At 44.3% G+C, this 19,457-nt stretch overlaps 1 protein-coding gene across 3 annotated transcripts in view; it reads left to right on the top strand.

The window, feature by feature from the left end:
- LOC111953520 (receptor-type tyrosine-protein phosphatase N2-like) overlaps positions 1-19,457 on the top strand; it is a 251,504-nt gene that overhangs the window by 212,519 nt on the left and 19,528 nt on the right. For 2 of the 3 annotated variants that reach the window (XM_023972862.3, XM_070435454.1), the window contains exons 13-16: positions 1,110-1,310; positions 8,625-8,772; positions 8,990-9,063; positions 13,186-13,263. In XM_023972862.3, coding sequence (XP_023828630.1) covers positions 1,110-1,310; positions 8,625-8,772; positions 8,990-9,063; positions 13,186-13,263 — 501 coding nt within the window. The remainder of the gene's footprint in view (positions 1-1,109; positions 1,311-8,624; positions 8,773-8,989; positions 9,064-13,185; positions 13,264-19,457) is intronic. The other variant, XM_023972863.3, reaches the window with a different exon arrangement.

Raw genomic sequence — 19,457 nt, 5'->3', positions numbered from 1 at the left:
TCTTATCTTTTCTCTCCTCTTTTGAGTTGGGGGAAGATGACTGGCTGGCTAGATAACGCGCAGGCTCCAAATCCCTAATGGAGCGTCGGTGAGCACAAGGCATGATGGGAGAAAAGCTGAGTCATTTTGTAGAGAGGAGTAATCTTCATGGTGGGGTGGCGGCAGTGGGAGAGAGTCTTTTATATCGACATCTCTTCTGAATCTCTCTGATTCCCGTGGAATAACAATAGAATTTCACCTGCAGTATCAATCCAAATGCCAAAGTAGAGGCCTACTGTACATGTGAATGCATAGGTTGCTCATCTCTGTTGTAGCTTTGTAATTATGAGAGAGTGGCTGCTCAGTTCAAAGAAAATCCTTTGGGTTTAATGTATTGATTCCCTGTTATGTTAACATTTCTTTGAGTAATGGAAAATGAGATTCTTCTTACCTAAAGATGAGTGTGGTTGCTACATTTTGAACGGGGGGAGTATTTTTGTTTCTCGTGAGCAGGATCTTTCATTTTGGGCTGTAGTTTTGTTGTATTTGTTTCTCATCTATTTAACGATTGTCTTCAGAGTAGCTTGTGCCTCCTTATAAGAGAATACATAAGTACCTAATGCGTTACAAAACAAGTGGCTCATAGGAATTGTTACCAAATGTATACAAATTGAATTCGATACTTAACAATGAAGACATCCCCTGCCATCCAGTAACCCAATGTATTGTTACAGTTTATTGCTATTTGTTTTGTAAAATGGTGGCAATATACTGGCTTGACCTTGGCAATTCAAGCGTTTTAAAGTTAACTGCATGACCTTTGACTGTGTTTTCTATTTACTGACATTTATATAGATAGGTTTGCTACAAACCATGCTCCATAGGCCACAGTGATATCCCAGACTTATGCAGTCTGCAAAGACTAACAGGGTGTCATGTGAAGTTGTCTCAACTAATAAAAACAATGTCTGTCTGGCTTTTGTATTGGAGTCTTCAATGAATGAGAATGAATTTGAGTAATATTGTATTTGCAATATTTAGCCTTGACATTGCAACAAAGTCCTTTTTATTTGATTTGATAATACAGTAAGACTCAACCAGAGACTGATCAGGTCCTCTCTCCTCTCCAGGAGTTGTGTCGCCAGCGGATGGCTGTGCGGACATCAGAGCGCCCGGAGCCTCTACGGCACCACTCGCGGCTGAACAGCGCGTCGTCTCAGTTCAGCGATGGGGGGCCCATGGCCAGCCCCTCTGCCCGTAGCTCCACCTCATCCTGGTGCGAGGAGCCTGTCCTGACCAACATGGACATCTCCACCGGACACATGATACTGGTAAAAAAAAAAACTCTAGTCTGTCTAACCCTTCATCATGGAGAGCATTACATTTGAGCAGACGTGCTTATCCAGCGCAATTAGGGCCAGGTGCATATCGACAGATTTGTCACCTAGTCGTCTTAGAGATTCGAACCAGCAACCTTTCAGTTACTGGCCCAACGCTCTTAACCGCTGGGCTACCTGCCACCCCTGTTTGGAGTAAGTGTGGAGTATTGTGTGTGTAGGATAGGATCTGGTCTGGGTTTCCTATTCCCCAAAGCACTCAGCCTCCAGCTTTCATTCTGTTTGTCTGTCTGGCTCTGTCTCTCTATCCCTTTCTCTCTCTATCCTGGCTAGATCGCTGCCATTTTTATTTCCATCTCTTGTCTTTCTTTCCATCTCTATCTCCCTCTTTTTTTCTTTTTTTCATTCGCTTTATCTTGGCCAGTCGTCTCTGTCGTTCTTTCTCTTGCTCATGTTTTCTCTCTCTCACTCTTTCTCTCACTCTTTATCCCTCTCCCTTGACACCTCTCCCCTCTATTACGCTCTCTTCTCTCTCTCTCTCTCTCTCTCTCTCTCTCTCCTCTCTTCTCTCTCTCTTCTCTCTCTCTCTCTCTCTCTCTCTCTCTCTCTCTTCTTCCCTGATGTATCTCTCTCCCTCTCCCTACTGCTCTCTCTCTGTTGAAGCCAAAGCGAGACGGATATTGCATTGTGTGATGAGAGCTGTTCAAAAGAGAAATATCATTACCCAGCTGATTGTCAGTTGAACGTTTCAGATTTTTGTTTTGCTTTTCTTTGAAAAGGCTTTGAGTCCCTTGTGGGCCCCCCTAGTTGCACACACAATGGATTGTTTTAATTTTGCACAACTTTTGTTTTATTCATTGCAGACAAGCTTGATAAAAGAGATGGATAGATGCCTGGCTGTGTTTTCATTAATGGGGTATAATTCATCACAGTACGTGTCAGGCTTTTGTATTGGAGTCTATAGTGAATGAGAATGAATTTGAGGAACGTGTTTTATTCGTCATGGATGGGCTTTATTGCAAATGTCAAGGTTGGTTGAGACGCCTCTTTTGAAAACATTTGAATAGAACATATTTGGCCTTTACATTACAACAAAGTCCTTCCCTATATATACATCATTTGTATTTGCTTTGATAATACTACACAGTAAGAATCAAACAGATTCACTGCAGATTCTTCAGAAAACCTAAGTATAATGCACATATAAGCCTCACGGACCGTGACTCCATTTTGACTCCTGAGTGATTGACAAGGAGGTTGTTTCTCTTTTGAAATCCATTCGCACCTCACGTGTAATCATGTGTGAGATTGCCTCGGTATCACTGATGTCAGAGCCAATTTTTTTCATCTCTCCTGTGCTGTTCTCTGTGGATCTCATGCAGTGTGGACTGTGGGAGCGATGAGTACCTTGCTCTACCAAGATCGCATGCTGGGCTGGGCTCTCCTATAGATCACACCTACATCTAAATCACTGGATTAGGAGGCTCTTTCTGGCCCAATCTACTCTCATCCAAGTTTCACCTGGGCTTCATCCCCAATGGCACCCTATATAGTGCACTACTTTTGATCTGAGCCATGGTCAAATGTTATGCACTAAATAGGGAATAGGGAATAGGGTGTCATTTGAGCAATTTGCTTGCACTTGTTTTTTCCTACTAGCACTGACTTTGCTGATAACTTCTTTATCAAGGAAACATTGACTTACTACAACTGTGATGTGTGGTTGTCTCACCCAGCTACACTATATATACAAAAGTATGAGAACACCCCTTCAAATGAGTGGATTTGGCTATTTCAACGAAACCCATTGCTGACAGGTGTATAAAATTGAGCACATAGCCATGCAATCTCCATAGACAAACATTGGCTGTAGAATAGCCTTACGGAAGAGCTCAGTGACTTTCAACGTGGCACCGTCATAGGATGCCACCTTTCCAACAAGTCAGTTCGTCACATTTCTGCCCTGCTAAAGCTGCCCCTGTCAACTATAAGTGTTGTTAGTGTGAAGCGGAAACATCTATGAGTAACAACAGCTCAGCCGCAAAGTGGTAGGCCACACAAGCTCACAGAACGGGACCCCCGAGTGCTGAAGCACGTAGTGCGTAAAAACTGTCTGTCCTCGGTTGCAACACATCACTACTGAGTTCCAAACTGCCTCTGGAAGCAACGTCAGCACAAGAACTGTTCGTCGGGAGCTTTATGAAATGGGTTTCCATGGCCGAGTAGCCACACACAAGCCTCAGATCACCATGCGCAATGCTAAGCATCAGCGGGACTGGTGTTAAGCTCGCCGCCATTGAACTCTGGAGCAGTGGAAACGCGTTCTCTGAAGTGATGAAGCCCGCCTCACCATCTGGCAGTCCGACGGACGAATCTGGGTTTGGCTGATGCCAGGAGAACACTAGCTGCCCCAATGTATAGTGCCAACTGTAAAGTTTGGTGGAGGAGGGATAACGGTTTGGGACGGTTTTTCATGGTTCTGGCTATGCCCCTTAGTTCCAGTGAAGGGAAATGTTAATGCTTCAGCATACAATTACATTCTAGATGATTCTGTGCTTCCAACTTTGTGGCAACAGCTTGGGGAAGCCCTTTCCTGTTTCAGCATAACAATGCCCCCGTGCACAAAGCGAGGTCCATACAGAAATGGTTTGTCGAGATCGGTGTGGAAGAAATTGACTGGGCTGCACAGAGCCCTGACCTCAACCCCATCGAACACCTTTGGGATGAATTGGAACGTCGACTGCGAACCAGGCCTAATCGCCCAACATCAGTGCCCGACCACACTAATACTCTTGGGGCTGAATGAAAGCAAGTCCCTGCTGCAATGTTCCAATATCTAGTGGAAAGCCTTCAGAGAGAGTGGTATTGATGTCCATTATTTTGGAGTGAGATGTTTGACGAGAAGGTGTCCACATACTTCTGGTCATGTAGTGTATCTTAAGAGGGAATGCACTCACTGTAAGTCTCTGGTTAAGAACGTCTGCTAAATGACAAAAATGTTCATGTAAATTTAGGACGCAGCCCTATTAATCATGTATCTGTATTTCTGCCTCAAAGTCATGAACCACATACCATTATGTTAGTCCTGGATATACAGTGACTTTTCACTGTGAGATGTATATAATGACTTCCAAGGTTCAAAATCAGAGTCAGCGATGATGGGGTTAGTCTGTATTATTGCCTTGACTTTATTCTCTCCTATTTTTGTAGACCTTCTGTTGCTGACGCTTATTCACCATAAATTAGAATGTTTATGGATTATTTCAATGCACAATATGTACATACTGTGTAACCAATTTCAAACATACAGTACTCAAAGACAAACAGACTTTTTAGGACATGAACAGTAATACCAGCTATGTGATTCTTGCTGGCAGGCTTTCAGCCCGATTGCTTTTACCTTGTTGTTCCATTTTTGATTTCCCTTGGAGTCATGTTTTAGTTTTTTGGGGGACTGTTTTTATGCTGTCCAGTAGATATGGTTGTGATGTTGATATCATTTCCGTTCTTACTGTATATGTACCCTCCGTAAATGGTTATTTGTTGCCTCAGAAAATCGATAGCAAGCCCACGGCGACATTGCATCATTTTTATGACTTACTTCCATGTCAAATCTAATTGAAAAATAATAATTTGTTGGAGTAAGGCAGGAGAGGATAATTAAGCAATAAGGCACGAGGGGGTGTGGTATATGGCCAATATTCCACGGCTAAGGGCTGTTCTTACGCACGACAAGGCCCTATTGGCCATATACCACAAACGCCCGAGGTGCCTTATTGCTATTATAAACTGTTTACCAATGTAATTAGAGCAGTAAAAATAAATGTTTTGTCATACCCGTGGTATATGGTCTGATATACCGCGGCTGTCAGCCAATCAGCAGTCAGGGCCCGAACCACCCAGTTTATAACAGGAAATATATCATGTATAAGTGATTTTATTCCCTTTTATTCCATCCCTGATTGATAGGACTGATTGCCATGCCCTTCCTCTCCAGGCTGTCCCTGACCTCAGATTATGAGTAGGCCGCCTACTACTCTTTTCAGACACATTATACTTTCCCCATTGTATCCCCTGTGACTTCACACAGTATTTCATAGTCAGTTACCGTTAGGGACTCTGGGAACACACCTGCACAACTTTTATGACAGCAACAATACAGTAGCAACGTTGTGTTACCTGTTGTGTCTTTATTTCCTCCGTGTGAGTTAATGTCGCTTCTCTATGTGGCCTGTGAGGGCTGTTGTTAGGGGGATTACTCAGTGTTTCCTTGACACCCGTCCTCTCAGCATCTTTGATTGGCAGCCCAGACACTAATCCCTTATTTACTGAACCCTGTTACTCCGACCTTGCATTCCAAATGGCACCCTATTCCCTACATAGTGCACTACTTTTGAACAGGGCCCATAGGGCTCTGGTTAAAAGTAGTGTACTAGGTAGACTAGAGAATAGGACGCACACTCTCTGCCTCTAGAAGAGGAGGTGGTCCGCTGCTTCATCCGATCCACTTGCAGGCTGCTACATCACTACATACAAAGCTTCCACATAAAAAACATTTGTATTACAATTTGTGATAGGCGCAGAGTAAGCCGTTGAATGGCGGCAATTCTGTAGCCCTTCTGAATGTATAGTCTGTACTAATATAGAGTTTATACTGTATGTCTGTGTAGGGGAGTGGGAGGGGTGTCATGCTGTGGAGCTACAGTATCTGCATCCTACATGGCACGTTATTCCCTACATAGTCTACTACTTTTGACTAGAGCCCCATGGGCCCTGGTGAAAAGTAGTGCACTATATAGGGAATATGGTGCCATTTGAGACAAGTCCAATATACTTGTTCCCCACTGCATGTGACTGGCTCTGTCAAGGGTTCATGACACCCTGTCAGTCAACTGTCAAGACATGGGTCCAGAATGAGTTCAAAATGGCACCGTATTCCCTATATAGTGCACTACTTTTGACCGGTGCCCTGGTCAAAAGTAATATCAGGGCATCTGGATAGATGAAAAGCTGTCTCATAAAAAGCATATTGATGAGTTAGTTAAGAAGCTGAGAATGAAAATGGGTTTCTTCTATAGAAATAGCAGTAGTAGTAGAAAGCTGATTATTCAGTCGACGTTCCTATCAGATTATGGCGAAGTCATCTACTGTATATGAACGTAGCTGCCGCTACATTAAAGCCGTTAGATGCAGTTTATCATCGCGCACTGCGCTTTATTACAGGCGACAATTTTAGTGCTCATCACTACATTCTCCACCAGAAAGTCGGTTGGCCCTCTTTGATGTCACGTAGGTTGATACGTTCCTATGTTTTCATATATGAAGCCCTTTTACAAAAAGTCCCACTGTACCTAACATCCATTACTAAACTTTAGACATACGAGTTATCGCACCCAGTCTCAGGGATGGCTAACTGGAAATTCCTGAGTTAGGTAAATCAGCTTTTAGTGTGTTTGAACCTTGTCTGTGGAACAATCTTCAGAATGTTCTGAAATGTGATGTTTTGGTGCCTCTAGGCCAATTTAGAACGCTGATTGAGGACCTTTTTACTGATGAATATCTTTGTTTTTTATGACCGTGTTTTTCTTTCTGTTTGCATTTTGAATTTAGATTTTGATGTGTGTATTTTCTGTCATTTATGTAATTCAGGGCTCATCTGTAAAAGAGACCTTGGACTCATTAGGACTCCCTGATAAAGTAAAGGTTTAATAAAATAGGGAATAGGGTGCCATTTGGGACGCAGACCGGAACCTCAGAAATGAATAAAAACTGCTGTCAAAAACTGTCTGCTATTCGAGCCGAGGCTCTGTCGCAGCCGGCCGCGACCGGAAGGTCCATTGGGCGACGCACAATTGGCCTAGCGTCTTCCGGGTTAGGGAGGGTTTGGCCGGTAGGGATATCCATGTCTCATCGCGCACTAGCGACTCCTGTGGCGGGCCGGGCGCAGTGCATGCTGACCAGGTCGCTAGGTGTACAGTGTTTCCTCCGACACATTGGTGCGGCTGGCTTCCGGGTTGGATGCGCGCTGTGTTAAGAAGCAGTGCGGCTTGGTTGGGTTGTGTTTCGGAGGACGCATGGCTCTCGACCTTTGTCTCTCCCGAGCCCGTACCGGAGTTGTAGCGATGAGACAAGTCAGTAACTACTAACAATTGGATACCACGAAATTGGGGAGAAAAAGGGGGTAAAACAAATATATTAAAAAATAAAAAATAAACTATCTGCTAGTTTTTGACGGAGATATCACTTGACATTCATATTTTCTCCCTATAGTGAATGGCGGAAGAGGGGATATTAGAGGGGCTAATTTCCCATAATGTGCTGTACTATCTCAAAGTATGTCCCTGTATATATCTGCGTGTCTGCTGTGTCCATGTTGAGAGTTGTTTGACAGCCTTAACTGAGCTGTAGATAACCACCGTGCATCACCTCCCCAAGCCAACGCACCTCCACCGTCTTTAATGTGTGATAAAAGCCGAGCACATCTGGGTATTGCTTACACAATGCAGGCCTAACACAATGACGGTCTAAACCGTTTAACCCTGTGGGGAGCAGGGAGCGTTGATACAAGCGTCAGGCGAACACTACTCCTCTGAAAAAGAGTCTTCTCCGCAGCCTCCGAGCTCAATAAGACCTTTCCTGGTCTATGAGAGGAGCTGCGTGTTCTGGTTTTCTTCTTTTCTCCTTTGTCTCCCTAGCTAATTCAATTTTGTCTTCTCCGATCGACGGCTTAAACGCAGACAATCTTATCAGGGGCTGTGCAAGCGGTTTGAAAGACGGTGATTGAAGCGCCAAGTATTTCCAAGTATTTCCAATGCAGACAGGCCTTTCAGGGGTCTTAATTGCGAGGAGTGGTTTTCGGCGGTCCCTACTGTCCCAACACCTCATGCATTTACCCCTCCCCCCTCCCCTTAATGTTTACACCATGGAGAAGCTTAGGACGATTTACCATGATACTGTACCTGATCATGTCTCTAGAGCTGTCTAGAGCCTGTCTGTTGGTCTGTCTGATGACATGGGTTTAGTATTCTGCTCCAGTGTGTAGGTAGGAAGGCTTTTGAGATCCACTGAAATAGAGTGGGTCTACAACATAGGCATTAGTTGTTTTGTCTTTGATTTGATCTATTCTAGACAGTGAATGACAATCACAAAATATTCTATATTCTGGGGGCACCCTACTCCATCCCTCCCCTCTAAATGTTTCTGTATGTAATTACCTTTCCAATTCCAGTTCATTACCTTTTGTTAGATTATTTAGTTATGTGGGTTGTTTTTAAATGGCATCCGCTTCTCTCCCCTTTGTCTGCTCAGTCGTACATGGAGGACCACTTGAAGAACAAGAACCGTCTGGAGAAGGAGTGGGAGGCGATGTGTGGCTACCTGGCTGAGCCCGGCGCCTGTAACGTGGGCCAGGACAAACACAACACCAAGAGGAACCTCACCGACGCCGTGGTCGTCTGTGAGTAGTTTTACACCTCTCTGACCGTGTGGTCACGATTGACCGCAGTATGACCACATCTCTCAGTAGTCGATTACTAGGTTATTCCTGTGTTATTCATGACCATGTGAACTGACCAAGAAATGATTTTCTATTCCTTATCATTTATCAATAGTTCAATGTTTCAATCGTGGAAAAGCAAAAAAAATGTGTGGTGAGTTATGTATTTCTACTACAGATGATCATTCCAGAATAACCTTGAAGGCCGAGAATAACCATGGCAACTCCGATTACATCAATGCTAGCCCAATTGTGAGTACCAGTCCACATCCCATACTCCTTTCGCTTTATGTTTCTTTTAAGCTTTATTGTTGCAGCTCTACACAAAGACCAGTTGAGATCTGATTTGAAAGTCAATTTGTTTTTGTGATTTGTCATAAATGTGCCTATTGATCCTGTTGCCTTTGTTCCCGCCACACTTTGCACCTCAATGAATTTGCCGTGTCTTGTGAAATAATAGTTTGTCACCTTCCCTGTTTTGAAATGGCTGCTCTCTTGAGATAACAGCTCTGTTTTAATGTACTCTTTCCAGAACAATGGGTGTATTATTATTTAGACTCAATAATGTGTCCCCAGAACAAAGCTCAAATATCAGAAAAGTTCAGGGTTATATTCCTGTATTTTAAAAAACGAAAAAAACATTTCATAGTAAATGCCAGTTCTGATTTCCCCTGAGGCTGCTAGAGATGGATTCCGTTGAAAAAGAATAGGACACTATGCCTTTCAAATACAGCAGGGAAAACTCTTTGGAGAGATGGACTAAAAGCCTATTACTGTATACCACCTAACAGGACATCTGGAAGTTTGAACACCAGTGCTTGACTTGGGCAGGAGCTCACCGGAGCTGTCATGGGTGGCATTCTGGGAAAGATTTGAATAAGGCTTTACAATAAGCAGTGTGTTCATTTAACACTGTTACGGTGTCTATATGGGTCCACAGACTCAACGCTTTCAGTGTTGATTTGACACTCTCAGTGTTTTTTTATAGATTTTTTTATACTGGAGAATTTGCTGTCTACCTGCACCCAAAAATGATTACTGGCACCTATTTCAGACCAAGTCAAGCACTGTTGACCGCGTGTATTTATTGTATTTCATGCATTTTAATGTATTCGTAATGTGTTAAGATATAGTGATATCATCCTTTCATTATAACAATCTATACGTATTACTGCTTCTGAAGCCATACTATAAAATCGACTTCTACATATCCGTGTTGTCGTTGGGCTGAATCTCATCGCTCTCCTCCCTATTTCTATCTCTGTTTGATAAGAACAACTTCCACAAGATTGTCCTTTCAAGATCTGTAATGATCCATTTCCATCTCTCCAATATTAGAACGTCAAACCAAATGATCTCTTCCCTGTATTTGCGTTTCCTTTCAAAGTGGGAAACAATTAAATGACAAGTGGAGTTGTCCTTTGGAGTCGTTTCTCCACTCCTCCGTGTTGCTATTAGTAGTCAGAGTGGGTTATGCTGTGCTTGGTGCAGAGCAGAGCGGAGTAGACACAGTAATCAGTGATCCAGCGCTGTACGGATGAAAGCATGGTAATTACGCCACAACAGGACCCCTGGCTGAGCCCTGCGAAACTACCATAATTACATCTGTCAACACACCCTCTTCCTCCTCATTAGCCCAAGGGAAATGGCCCACAAGTAAATCATTTGTCATCTCTTTCTTGGAATGCCGGGTTCGAGTGGTAATGGGGTGGTAAGGGGGGGCATCCTCTCTACCCCCACAGTCATGGAGGGGTGGCACAAAAAATTACCTTAGACACCCATTATGCCCCGATGCTCCTCCAAACCTCTTCAGCTCAGGTCAACAGACGATTGGGCACCCACAATGTACAATGTCATTGGTGTGAGGTTTAGCTGAAAGGAATCCAGCACGCAGTGTTCTGCGTTCTAAATTGCACTCTATTCCCTAAATAGCACTACTTTTAACCAGAGCCCTATGGGCCCTGGTCAAAAGTAGTGCACTACAAGGGAATAATTGTTTAAATATTTAATAAGATTAGAATATTCTGTTCGTTTTTTAAAATTTTTTACCTCAAACCAAACAGCTTTTATTTGGTAAAGATGCTGTTTTCCCAAGGTCTATCTAGCTTTCCCACCAACAGAGAGAGAAGAGCAGGAGAGAAGCTGAAATACGGAGGCCATCTTTTCATGTGCCGCCTTTAGTATTCATACAGTGATGTCAGGCAGCGCATAGCTACTGTATGTCTGTGTCCTTGAGATTGCCCAACAGGGAGCTGGAGCCTCTAGCTTTTAGCATCAAGTCTTTCATTTCTGTCAGGATATAAAAAAATAAAAAAAGCTATCTGTGGAATTTCAACTAGGCAGGAGAGTGTGATGCTAACAAAGCACCGCTATCTAACTGAGGCGTTAGCGCGTAGAATGGAAAGGGCATTCATTTCTTTAGTTCTTCTCCAGAAATGCCGTTTCAAATAACACGGCTCGGCAACAGGAATTCCAGGTGATCTCACAAAATGTATTTGTAAAGCCAGGTGCATTTTAATGGACCATGCTAGCTAGCTTCATATTATGGTTGAGTATAGCAGGTATACGTTTCCATATCTTATGCTTCACATCTGTAGTCAAAGTGATTAGAATTTAGTTAAACCTATATAATCATCTCCCCTAGTCGGTGCTAATATAACTACTATGAAATCTCATAAAGAAAGAAGTTCATAAAAGAAGATAAGACGTCCATTAAGACAATCTACTGTGTCTCTTACAGCAGATCCTGGTATTATTATCTGGGAGCATCCCAAATAGCACCCTATCCTTATATAGTGTGCTACTTTTGACTAGAGCCATATGGGCCCTGGTCAAAAGTAGTGTACTATACAGGGAATAGGGTGCCTTTATGGACTCAGCCTCTGTCTCCTCTCTGTTATTGCTCCAGCCCTAAATGGCTCCCTGTAAGTGCTACACAATTGCATCCATTTCCATAGTAATGGGTGTGGATGTCAGTCATTGGAGTGTCATCCAGTGGAGATTCAGGACTGATTTCTGTGTAACACAAAGGTTTATCCCTTTCTTCTTCTCTATATTAAGATATATACTTATCTCAATGCAAGACTATTGAATGCAACTGTTGTATTGTATGAACCTTTGCAGTATGAAGGCATGGGAACATACAAGGGCTATGATTCATTTCATACAAAACAGAACTCGGACTGTGGAAAAATATACCGTAATACCATGTTTACCTCAAAAAATACAGAACAACCATGTTTTTTGGCACATTGCAAAACGGAGCCCATAAAGTACAAATGCCCAATGAACTGAAGTGCACTGATTCAGCTGGTTAGCTCTGGTTAGCGCAGGCTGCCCACCTTAAATGGAAACCAAAGTGTTTATTTGGGGAATACAAATTCTGTTGCACCCCATCATTACACATTCATGGTGCTTGAAGTGTGCTTGACTGATGGTCTCACCGAAATAACCAGACTCTAATCAGCCGAATATAAAAAAAAAACTATATTCTGTAATGAAACAATGGCTTTGTCTGTGTGTTACAAAATAGCCCAAATTCCAAAGGGTTTACTCATGTCTTCTCTATTCTTCTTCTCCTTTTAACAATAGCCATGACTAATGCTCATGTGCAATTTGTCTTGTAAATATCAGATATTTTGTAAACGTTAGTAGTCTCCCCTTTGTTCATTGGCTTTCCCAGACTAATATGAATAGACAGACGGTAAAGGCCAGGGTCTTTTTCGGTGGAGCTGAATGTAGAGCTGGTATCAAGCCCATTATGTTGGATCTTTAATATAAAACAGAGCTTCAGGGGCAATTGCAGAACTCCTTCTATCTTTTCCTCCACCCTCTGTATCTCCAGGTTCTGCATGCCAACACTCCACACCCATACACGCACACGCGCACACACACACACACAGAGAGAGAGAGACACCCCGAGCGCCTCTTCTATAGGCCTCTGTGACATTCTCTGACTAGCATCAATAATATGTTGGAGAGGCAATGTAATTTCCTTTGAACATGGTCTTCCTCTAATCAGAGGCATTAAAGAATAGCCATGCCTGGAGGATAGAGAGGGGGGAAAGGTAACAGAGGGGGGCGAGAGTGAGAGAAATGAACGGAGTGAAGAAATAAATGTGAAAACAAAAACGGAGACCCGGGCGGCCGTAGAGGAGACTAGGTGGGAGGGAGTACAACCCGTAGCTCCTCAGAGAGAATGCATGGACTGCTGTTTCACTGTCTTGATAAGCTAGCTCTAACCGTAGAGACAGGGTTGTGTTCCAAATGGTGCCATTTGGTACGCAACCAGGCAGTATGTTCTTGTCCCTTTCCACTGTAGAGGTCACCCAGTTTTCACACACAACTCTTGTTCTTCTTCCCGTCTTTTCCCAGATGGACCATGACCCGAGGAACCCCATGTACATCTCTTCACAAGGCCCTCTACCCTCCACCGTGGCTGACTTCTGGCAGGTAACCCATAAAATGATCGGTGATGTCAGTTTGAATACTGAATAGCTCCCTGTGTGTTTATGCTCGAGACTTGCTGTTTCTTGTGGTGATATGAAGTTTGCGTCTATTGCATAACAATAGAGATGATCCTGACAAGACAATTGTCACGAAATCGTCTGTAAATCCCAAACGGTATGAGCTACAAACTCACAAGTCACCACCACCATGAGACTGTCGTGGAAACGACAATGTTGGTCGTTTGGCTCTACGACATCCACAAGCTTTAGGGCAGTCGTCTGAACTCTGTCGGCGGGCGTCCTCATTTTGAAGAGGTCTTCTCACCAAACGGACTCTCCGGGCCTAACCATTGGAGCTACGAGCTAACATGTCACCAATATCGAAAGGGGGAGCTTCACGAACACAAAGGTGTCGGTTGTTCTGCTCTACGACACACACACGCTCCAGGGGTGTCGTTTGAAGGTAACCCAGTACCAGGCTCTTGGTTTTTGTTGTTGAGTTTTCTTATGTCTCTCAGATATAGGACAGACGCTTCAAAACCTTGTTCCTTATGATCTATTTTTGGACGGTCTGTTTTGCCATTTATGAATGTGTTATTCAATGCGTTTCTATGGGCTATAGCAGTAAAGACCAAATTCAGTGTTTCCTTTTTAAAAAGGGGGTCTCAAAATTCAAAATCAAATGGCTAAATGATCCATTTGAACCCAATTCCATATGTTAGCTCAGTAGATATTGCGATCTAAGGGCTTAGACTTACAGGGGTTAATGAAACTAGGAAATGTACATTTACTGCAGGATCATTTCATGTGTATTTTTTTTTTGGTTTGTTGCTATTCTGACAACCCGGCAACGCTTTGCTGCCTCGGATTTATGCCGGGTTGCCAAATGGTGTTATTATGCATTAATGTGAAATCACCCCAGTCATTATGAGAGCCATTGCTGCCATACAGTCGAGTTAATGCATCAGCTGTGGTACTGCTGTGTCTGTAATATGTAAGCATGGACCAGAGACACGCACAGGCTTCGTACCAAATGGCACCCTATTCCCTTTATAGAGCACTGGTCAAAAGTAGCACACTATATAAGTAATAGGGTGCCATTGGATACGCAGCCATTAGACCAGCTGGCTCCTTTACTCCCCCATGTTGAGCTGAAGGTACGCTGACAGTAGGTCCGTGCATGTCATTATGTAGCCTGTATTCATGTAATGCCACACAGAAGGAAAGGTTTTCATTATTGAGAAGGCAGATGTCATTTTAAAAGAGATGCTTGTTAATGGTGTTTTTCTGACGCAAATTGTGTGTGTGTGTGTGTGTGTGTGTGTGTTGTGTGTGTGTGTGTGCAAGCGGGAAGGATAAGAGAGGGAGAAAGAAGAGAGAGAAATAGCAAGGGGGGAGAGAGGGGAGGGGGAGCGAGAGACAAGCGGGAAGGCATACGAGAGGGGAGGAAAGAGAGAGAGAGAATAGAGGGGAGGAAGGGAGGGAGCGAGAGACCAAGGGAGGATAAGAGGGAGAAGAGAGAGAGAGAATAGCAGCGGGGGAGAGAGGGGAGGGGAGCGAGAGACAAGCGAGGAGGATAAGAGGGAGAAAGAGAGAGGAGGAATAGCAGGGGGGAGAGAGGGAGGGGGAGCGAGAAGACAAGAGGGAGGATAAGCAAAGGAGATGGTGTCTAAGAGAGAGAGAGAGAAATAGCAGGGTTTTGGAGGGTGGGCGAGTAAGGAGTGGATGTAACGATGTCCGGGAGAGGCGTTGGCGCTGAGGTGGGTGGCGCTGTGATCGTTTGAGCGCTAGGGCACCGGTGTTAGAGTTGGGATTAGAGTTAGGCCCGATGGTGGGTAAGAGGGGGTCGTGTTAGAGGGGTTTGCGCAATAGCGAGGGTATCGGATGGTTATGGTTGTGACGGGCTTTGCGCTGGGCTAGAATGGAGGGAGGGATGTGGTGAGGCGAGGTGTTATTGAGAGTTCTAGAGAGGAGCGTGGCAGGGGAGCCCAGCCTTGCGGATTAGACAGGACCAATAGGGCCTCAAATACGCTCGTCGCTCCTTGCACAGCCCTTTGTGAAGTATTATGGGAGACATTATAGTTTTAATACGAAATGGGTTCTCAGAGGCCATGTAACAATGATGGAATAGTGTATTGGACAATGATCTGTCTGCACTGTGTGATTCGTAAATCCTGTGTTTAAAACGTGCTGATCTCTTGCTTGTGGAGTAGACTAGGCTGGAGTCCTTTTATGAGTTTGTGCGCTAGTATTCGCATGGTGTTATTGGCAGATGATAGGCTGTTGGTTAGTGAGGTGTGTGTAGTAGATGTAGCTAGGCCAAAATTTTCATAAGGAAGCCTGGGCCCTCGCATTGGTACTATTTTGAATGTAGATGTTTGGATTAATGGATATTGATGTGTCTTTTTAGCAAATCACTTGTGGATGAAAAAAGGATCCAACAAACAAGAAAGAGGCAGTGTAGAGTGTACTGGTAGCTTTTTTTTCATGGGCTATGGAGGTGCTTTAATAATAAATATAACAGGTGACATTAAAGAGTAACATACAGCACATGACAGCAAAAAGCCCCATTCAAAAATGGTGCTATTCAAGTCAGGTGCACTTTTCAAACAACAGGGACAGCCGGTACATGCTTGATAAAAGCATAACTTGCTCGTGTGTACAAACCAACCTCTCACCATGCACCACTCACGAGGGATCACAATCATGCCGCATTTTCAACACACCACACGCACGTAAGCTAGACACGAACAAGCACACACACACACACACTATTATCGCTCGACACGAGCACCACGCACACACCTACAGAGGTCAGCACCAAGGCCTGTGCGACAGACACACACACAGCGCGTAACGACAACACAACAACACACACTCACATTATAGACACACACACACACACACACACACAACACAACAACACACACAGCCTTTGAGCCCTGGGTATCACACACGTGGCACACATGCACATCAGTTTAGGTGTTTGAAAACTGGGCACACATCACACACAATGGTTGCGTTGAGCAGACAAATGAGCTAGTCAGCCTATTATAGAGAGATCTTCGGGTTCTTAACTTAAGAGTGATCAATCTGCGTTCTCAATAACTCGAAATACGATGTTAACTTCTGTGTTGGGTCCATTTGAGAGAACGTCTAATTGGCTAGGTGGCAGGTACATAATTGTGTAACATGCACTTGGATCCGCGTACTTGTGGCGGTACCTTCTCTAACTCAAGATGGGCGGATGGGTTAGAATCGGGAGCCAGGCTGGTCTATCGCGTTTGCGTATTGGCAACAGTGGCACGCTCATTGGTAGCTTTAATATAGGGTGGGTGCTACTTTTGAAGTGCTCTATACAAGGGATTAGGTGTGGCTCATTGTGGTATACGGAACAGTCCTGTAGGCGTGTTCTGTCCATGCTTACATATTACAGACACTACAAGCAGTACCCACAGCTGATGCATTGACTGGCTAGGTGGCTGCTGATACAGCCTTGTTATGGCACGCTAGCGGAGCACATTGGCCTCTCGATGCTTGGAGTGGGGTGGAGTTTTCACGATGTATAGGCTTATTAGGCAAGTCGCCTATATATCGGTAACCCTGGCATAAATATCCCGAAGCGCACGCATAGTGTAATTGTGTCACGCTGGATGATTGGCTCAAGTAATAGCGAAGCCACGAACATAGACCAAAGAACAAAATAGATTACACAATATGAAATGAATGCACTGCAAGATATAGTCTGATATAAGCCATATACGTATGTTCTTCATCTAACCCCGTAATAGCAATTAGGTGCTTAAGCTCTTAGGTGTCGTCGAGAGTGACTTATACTGAGAGCCTATAGAAACTTTGAGGATATTGGGTTCTAGAATGGTCCTCGATTGTATGCTCATGCCTGTGAGTCTTTGACATTTTGAGACACCCTATTCTCATCGCAACGCCTCCCTTTCAAAAAAGGAATACACTGATATAATATGGTTCTTTACTGACTGGATAGGTAAGACTGCAGTGTCGCACCATAGAGTATGAAGTACGCATGTAGATGAACACATTCATGCCTAAATAAAACCACTGACCTGTTTGGCCAAAAATAGAATGTCATAAAGGATACTATATTGTCTGATATTGAACGTCTTTGTCGCCTAGTACTCTGAGAGGACATAAGTAAAACTCATACAACCAAAAACCAAGGAGTCTGGACTTCTCTGGGGCGGGGTTAACCTTCAAAAAAGACTGACAAGCACGGCCGCTTGACGCGAAGATGTGTGGTGTCGTGGAGCAGAGACAAAACAACCGAACGACTTTGTGATTCCACTGGCCCCGAAGCTCCCCCTTTCGATTTGGTGACCATGTTAGTTCGTGCTACTCCGAATGCGTTGGACCGGCGAGAGTCCGATTATGGTGCAGCAAGACCTCTATACAGAAATGCGAGGACTCGCCTCCGAGCCGACAGAGCAATTATCCAGCACGACCTGCGCCCGACCCAAGCTTCGTGGGATGTCGTCCGAGAAGACAAACTCGACAGAGACATTTAGCTCGTGAGATGTCGCACGCAAGTGACGCATACACTGGTAAGATGGGAGATAGGACTATGGAGATGTGAGGATGTAATGGTGAAGGCGATGAGAGAAGAGCGCGGGTTAGTGAGGAGAAGTACGAAGCGAATGTATGTAGGAGAATAGTGTATGTGATACAGGGAGTCATAGTACGTATATGTGCTTGATAGCACGAAGGACGCCGAAGAAACGTAGATAAGTAGAATCGAACCGAACGAGAAGAACGCAGACCAGCCAGAGTCCGCAGAGACGACATGAAGAAGAGACGAGCCAGGAAGAGAGAGGACCATAAAGCTGCGCAGCCAATGAATGTCGAGAGAAGAAGGCATAGACGTGGAGCGACTTATAAAACTCCGTGTTATAGATTCATTGTGTATGGGTTACCTGCCAGAAGTCACCGCACGCGATGGAGGGTAGAGGGCGCTTTGAAATCTTTGGAAGAGATAAATACCATGTGGGGTCTCTATGCTATCATCCCATACGGGATCATTAGGTCCGATAAGCTGGAAAAGACGACGAGAAGAAAGAATCAAGTAGTGCTGTTGTGATGAAGCATGAGTCTGGTTGCTCTCAATTACCACCAGTGAGATAATCCGGTTACGGACACGAACAGCTATCTGCGTCGAGATTAGCGTACCAAATGTGAAGCTCATAGGTTAAGGATAATCCACCGCTGTATAACCTACGGTTTGAGCCTAGCTTCTCAGACGGACAGTGAATTTCGCAAGAGATTCCATCCGCCTGCGCTCTGCAGGAGCTCACTGGGCTTGTATTCTTGTTCCTCTTCCACCATCAAAGGCCCCACTCGTCATCACCCTGGCGCGGCCTGTGTACCCGGGGCTAGTTCTCCGCGCCATTTGATATGGGGTGTGATGGATGTTTCTCGCATCATTTTGTCTTCTTCAAATTGCCCTGTTCTTCATTCTCCACTAATCATACATCCTCAAAAGCTCGACTCGGTTCTCTGGTTGAGCCTGTGTTCCCCTGCTGCTCGGATTTGCAGCATGCCAGAGCAATGCTCAGTCATCGCATTGTGTAAGGCCAAATCGATAATGGACGCAGGAAGACCGCTTCAAGTGTTTTCCAAATGTGGGTCATTCAAGGCTGTTGGAAAGCATTCCAGGGAAATGTGACAATATGCCTGCCGTCTGAAAGCAATAGAATTAATGAAAGTAGGCTTGTGAGCAAGGAGTAGTATGATTACAGCAGGGCTCATAAGGGAGATAGAGGTGTGCTCTGTTGGACTGTGCTACTCTTTCCCACTCATTGATGTTGGTGTTTTTGGTTTTTGTGTGCGTGTGTGCGGTATACTTGGGTGTCGGAGCTTTAGAGCAATGAGGCGACGGAGTGGAGGAAAGTAGAAAGAAGGAAGGTGAAGGTTAAAAATCCAATATATTTGAGATTCTTGCAAAGCAGAATTAGAGAGGCTAGCTTTGCATTGCCCCTCCTTGAACGCTCTTTGTATTTTATGTATTAAAGATTCTCTTACATAATATTTGGCTGTGTGATTACTCAGTCTTACTTCAGCACTCCCCCGCCTGACAGCACCCTCGTGATGCTTTACGCCTTTTTTCCCGTAACATGTCTCATGTATAATATTAGTTGCCGTTCTGGCGCACTGCACAATATGAGACTC

This window comes from Salvelinus sp. IW2-2015, linkage group LG27, assembly GCF_002910315.2.
Source record: "Salvelinus sp. IW2-2015 linkage group LG27, ASM291031v2, whole genome shotgun sequence".
Classification (NCBI taxonomy): Eukaryota; Metazoa; Chordata; class Actinopteri; order Salmoniformes; family Salmonidae; genus Salvelinus; species Salvelinus sp. IW2-2015.
Note: the sequence above shows the minus strand (reverse complement) of the source record. Positions and strands in the feature narration are given on the sequence as shown.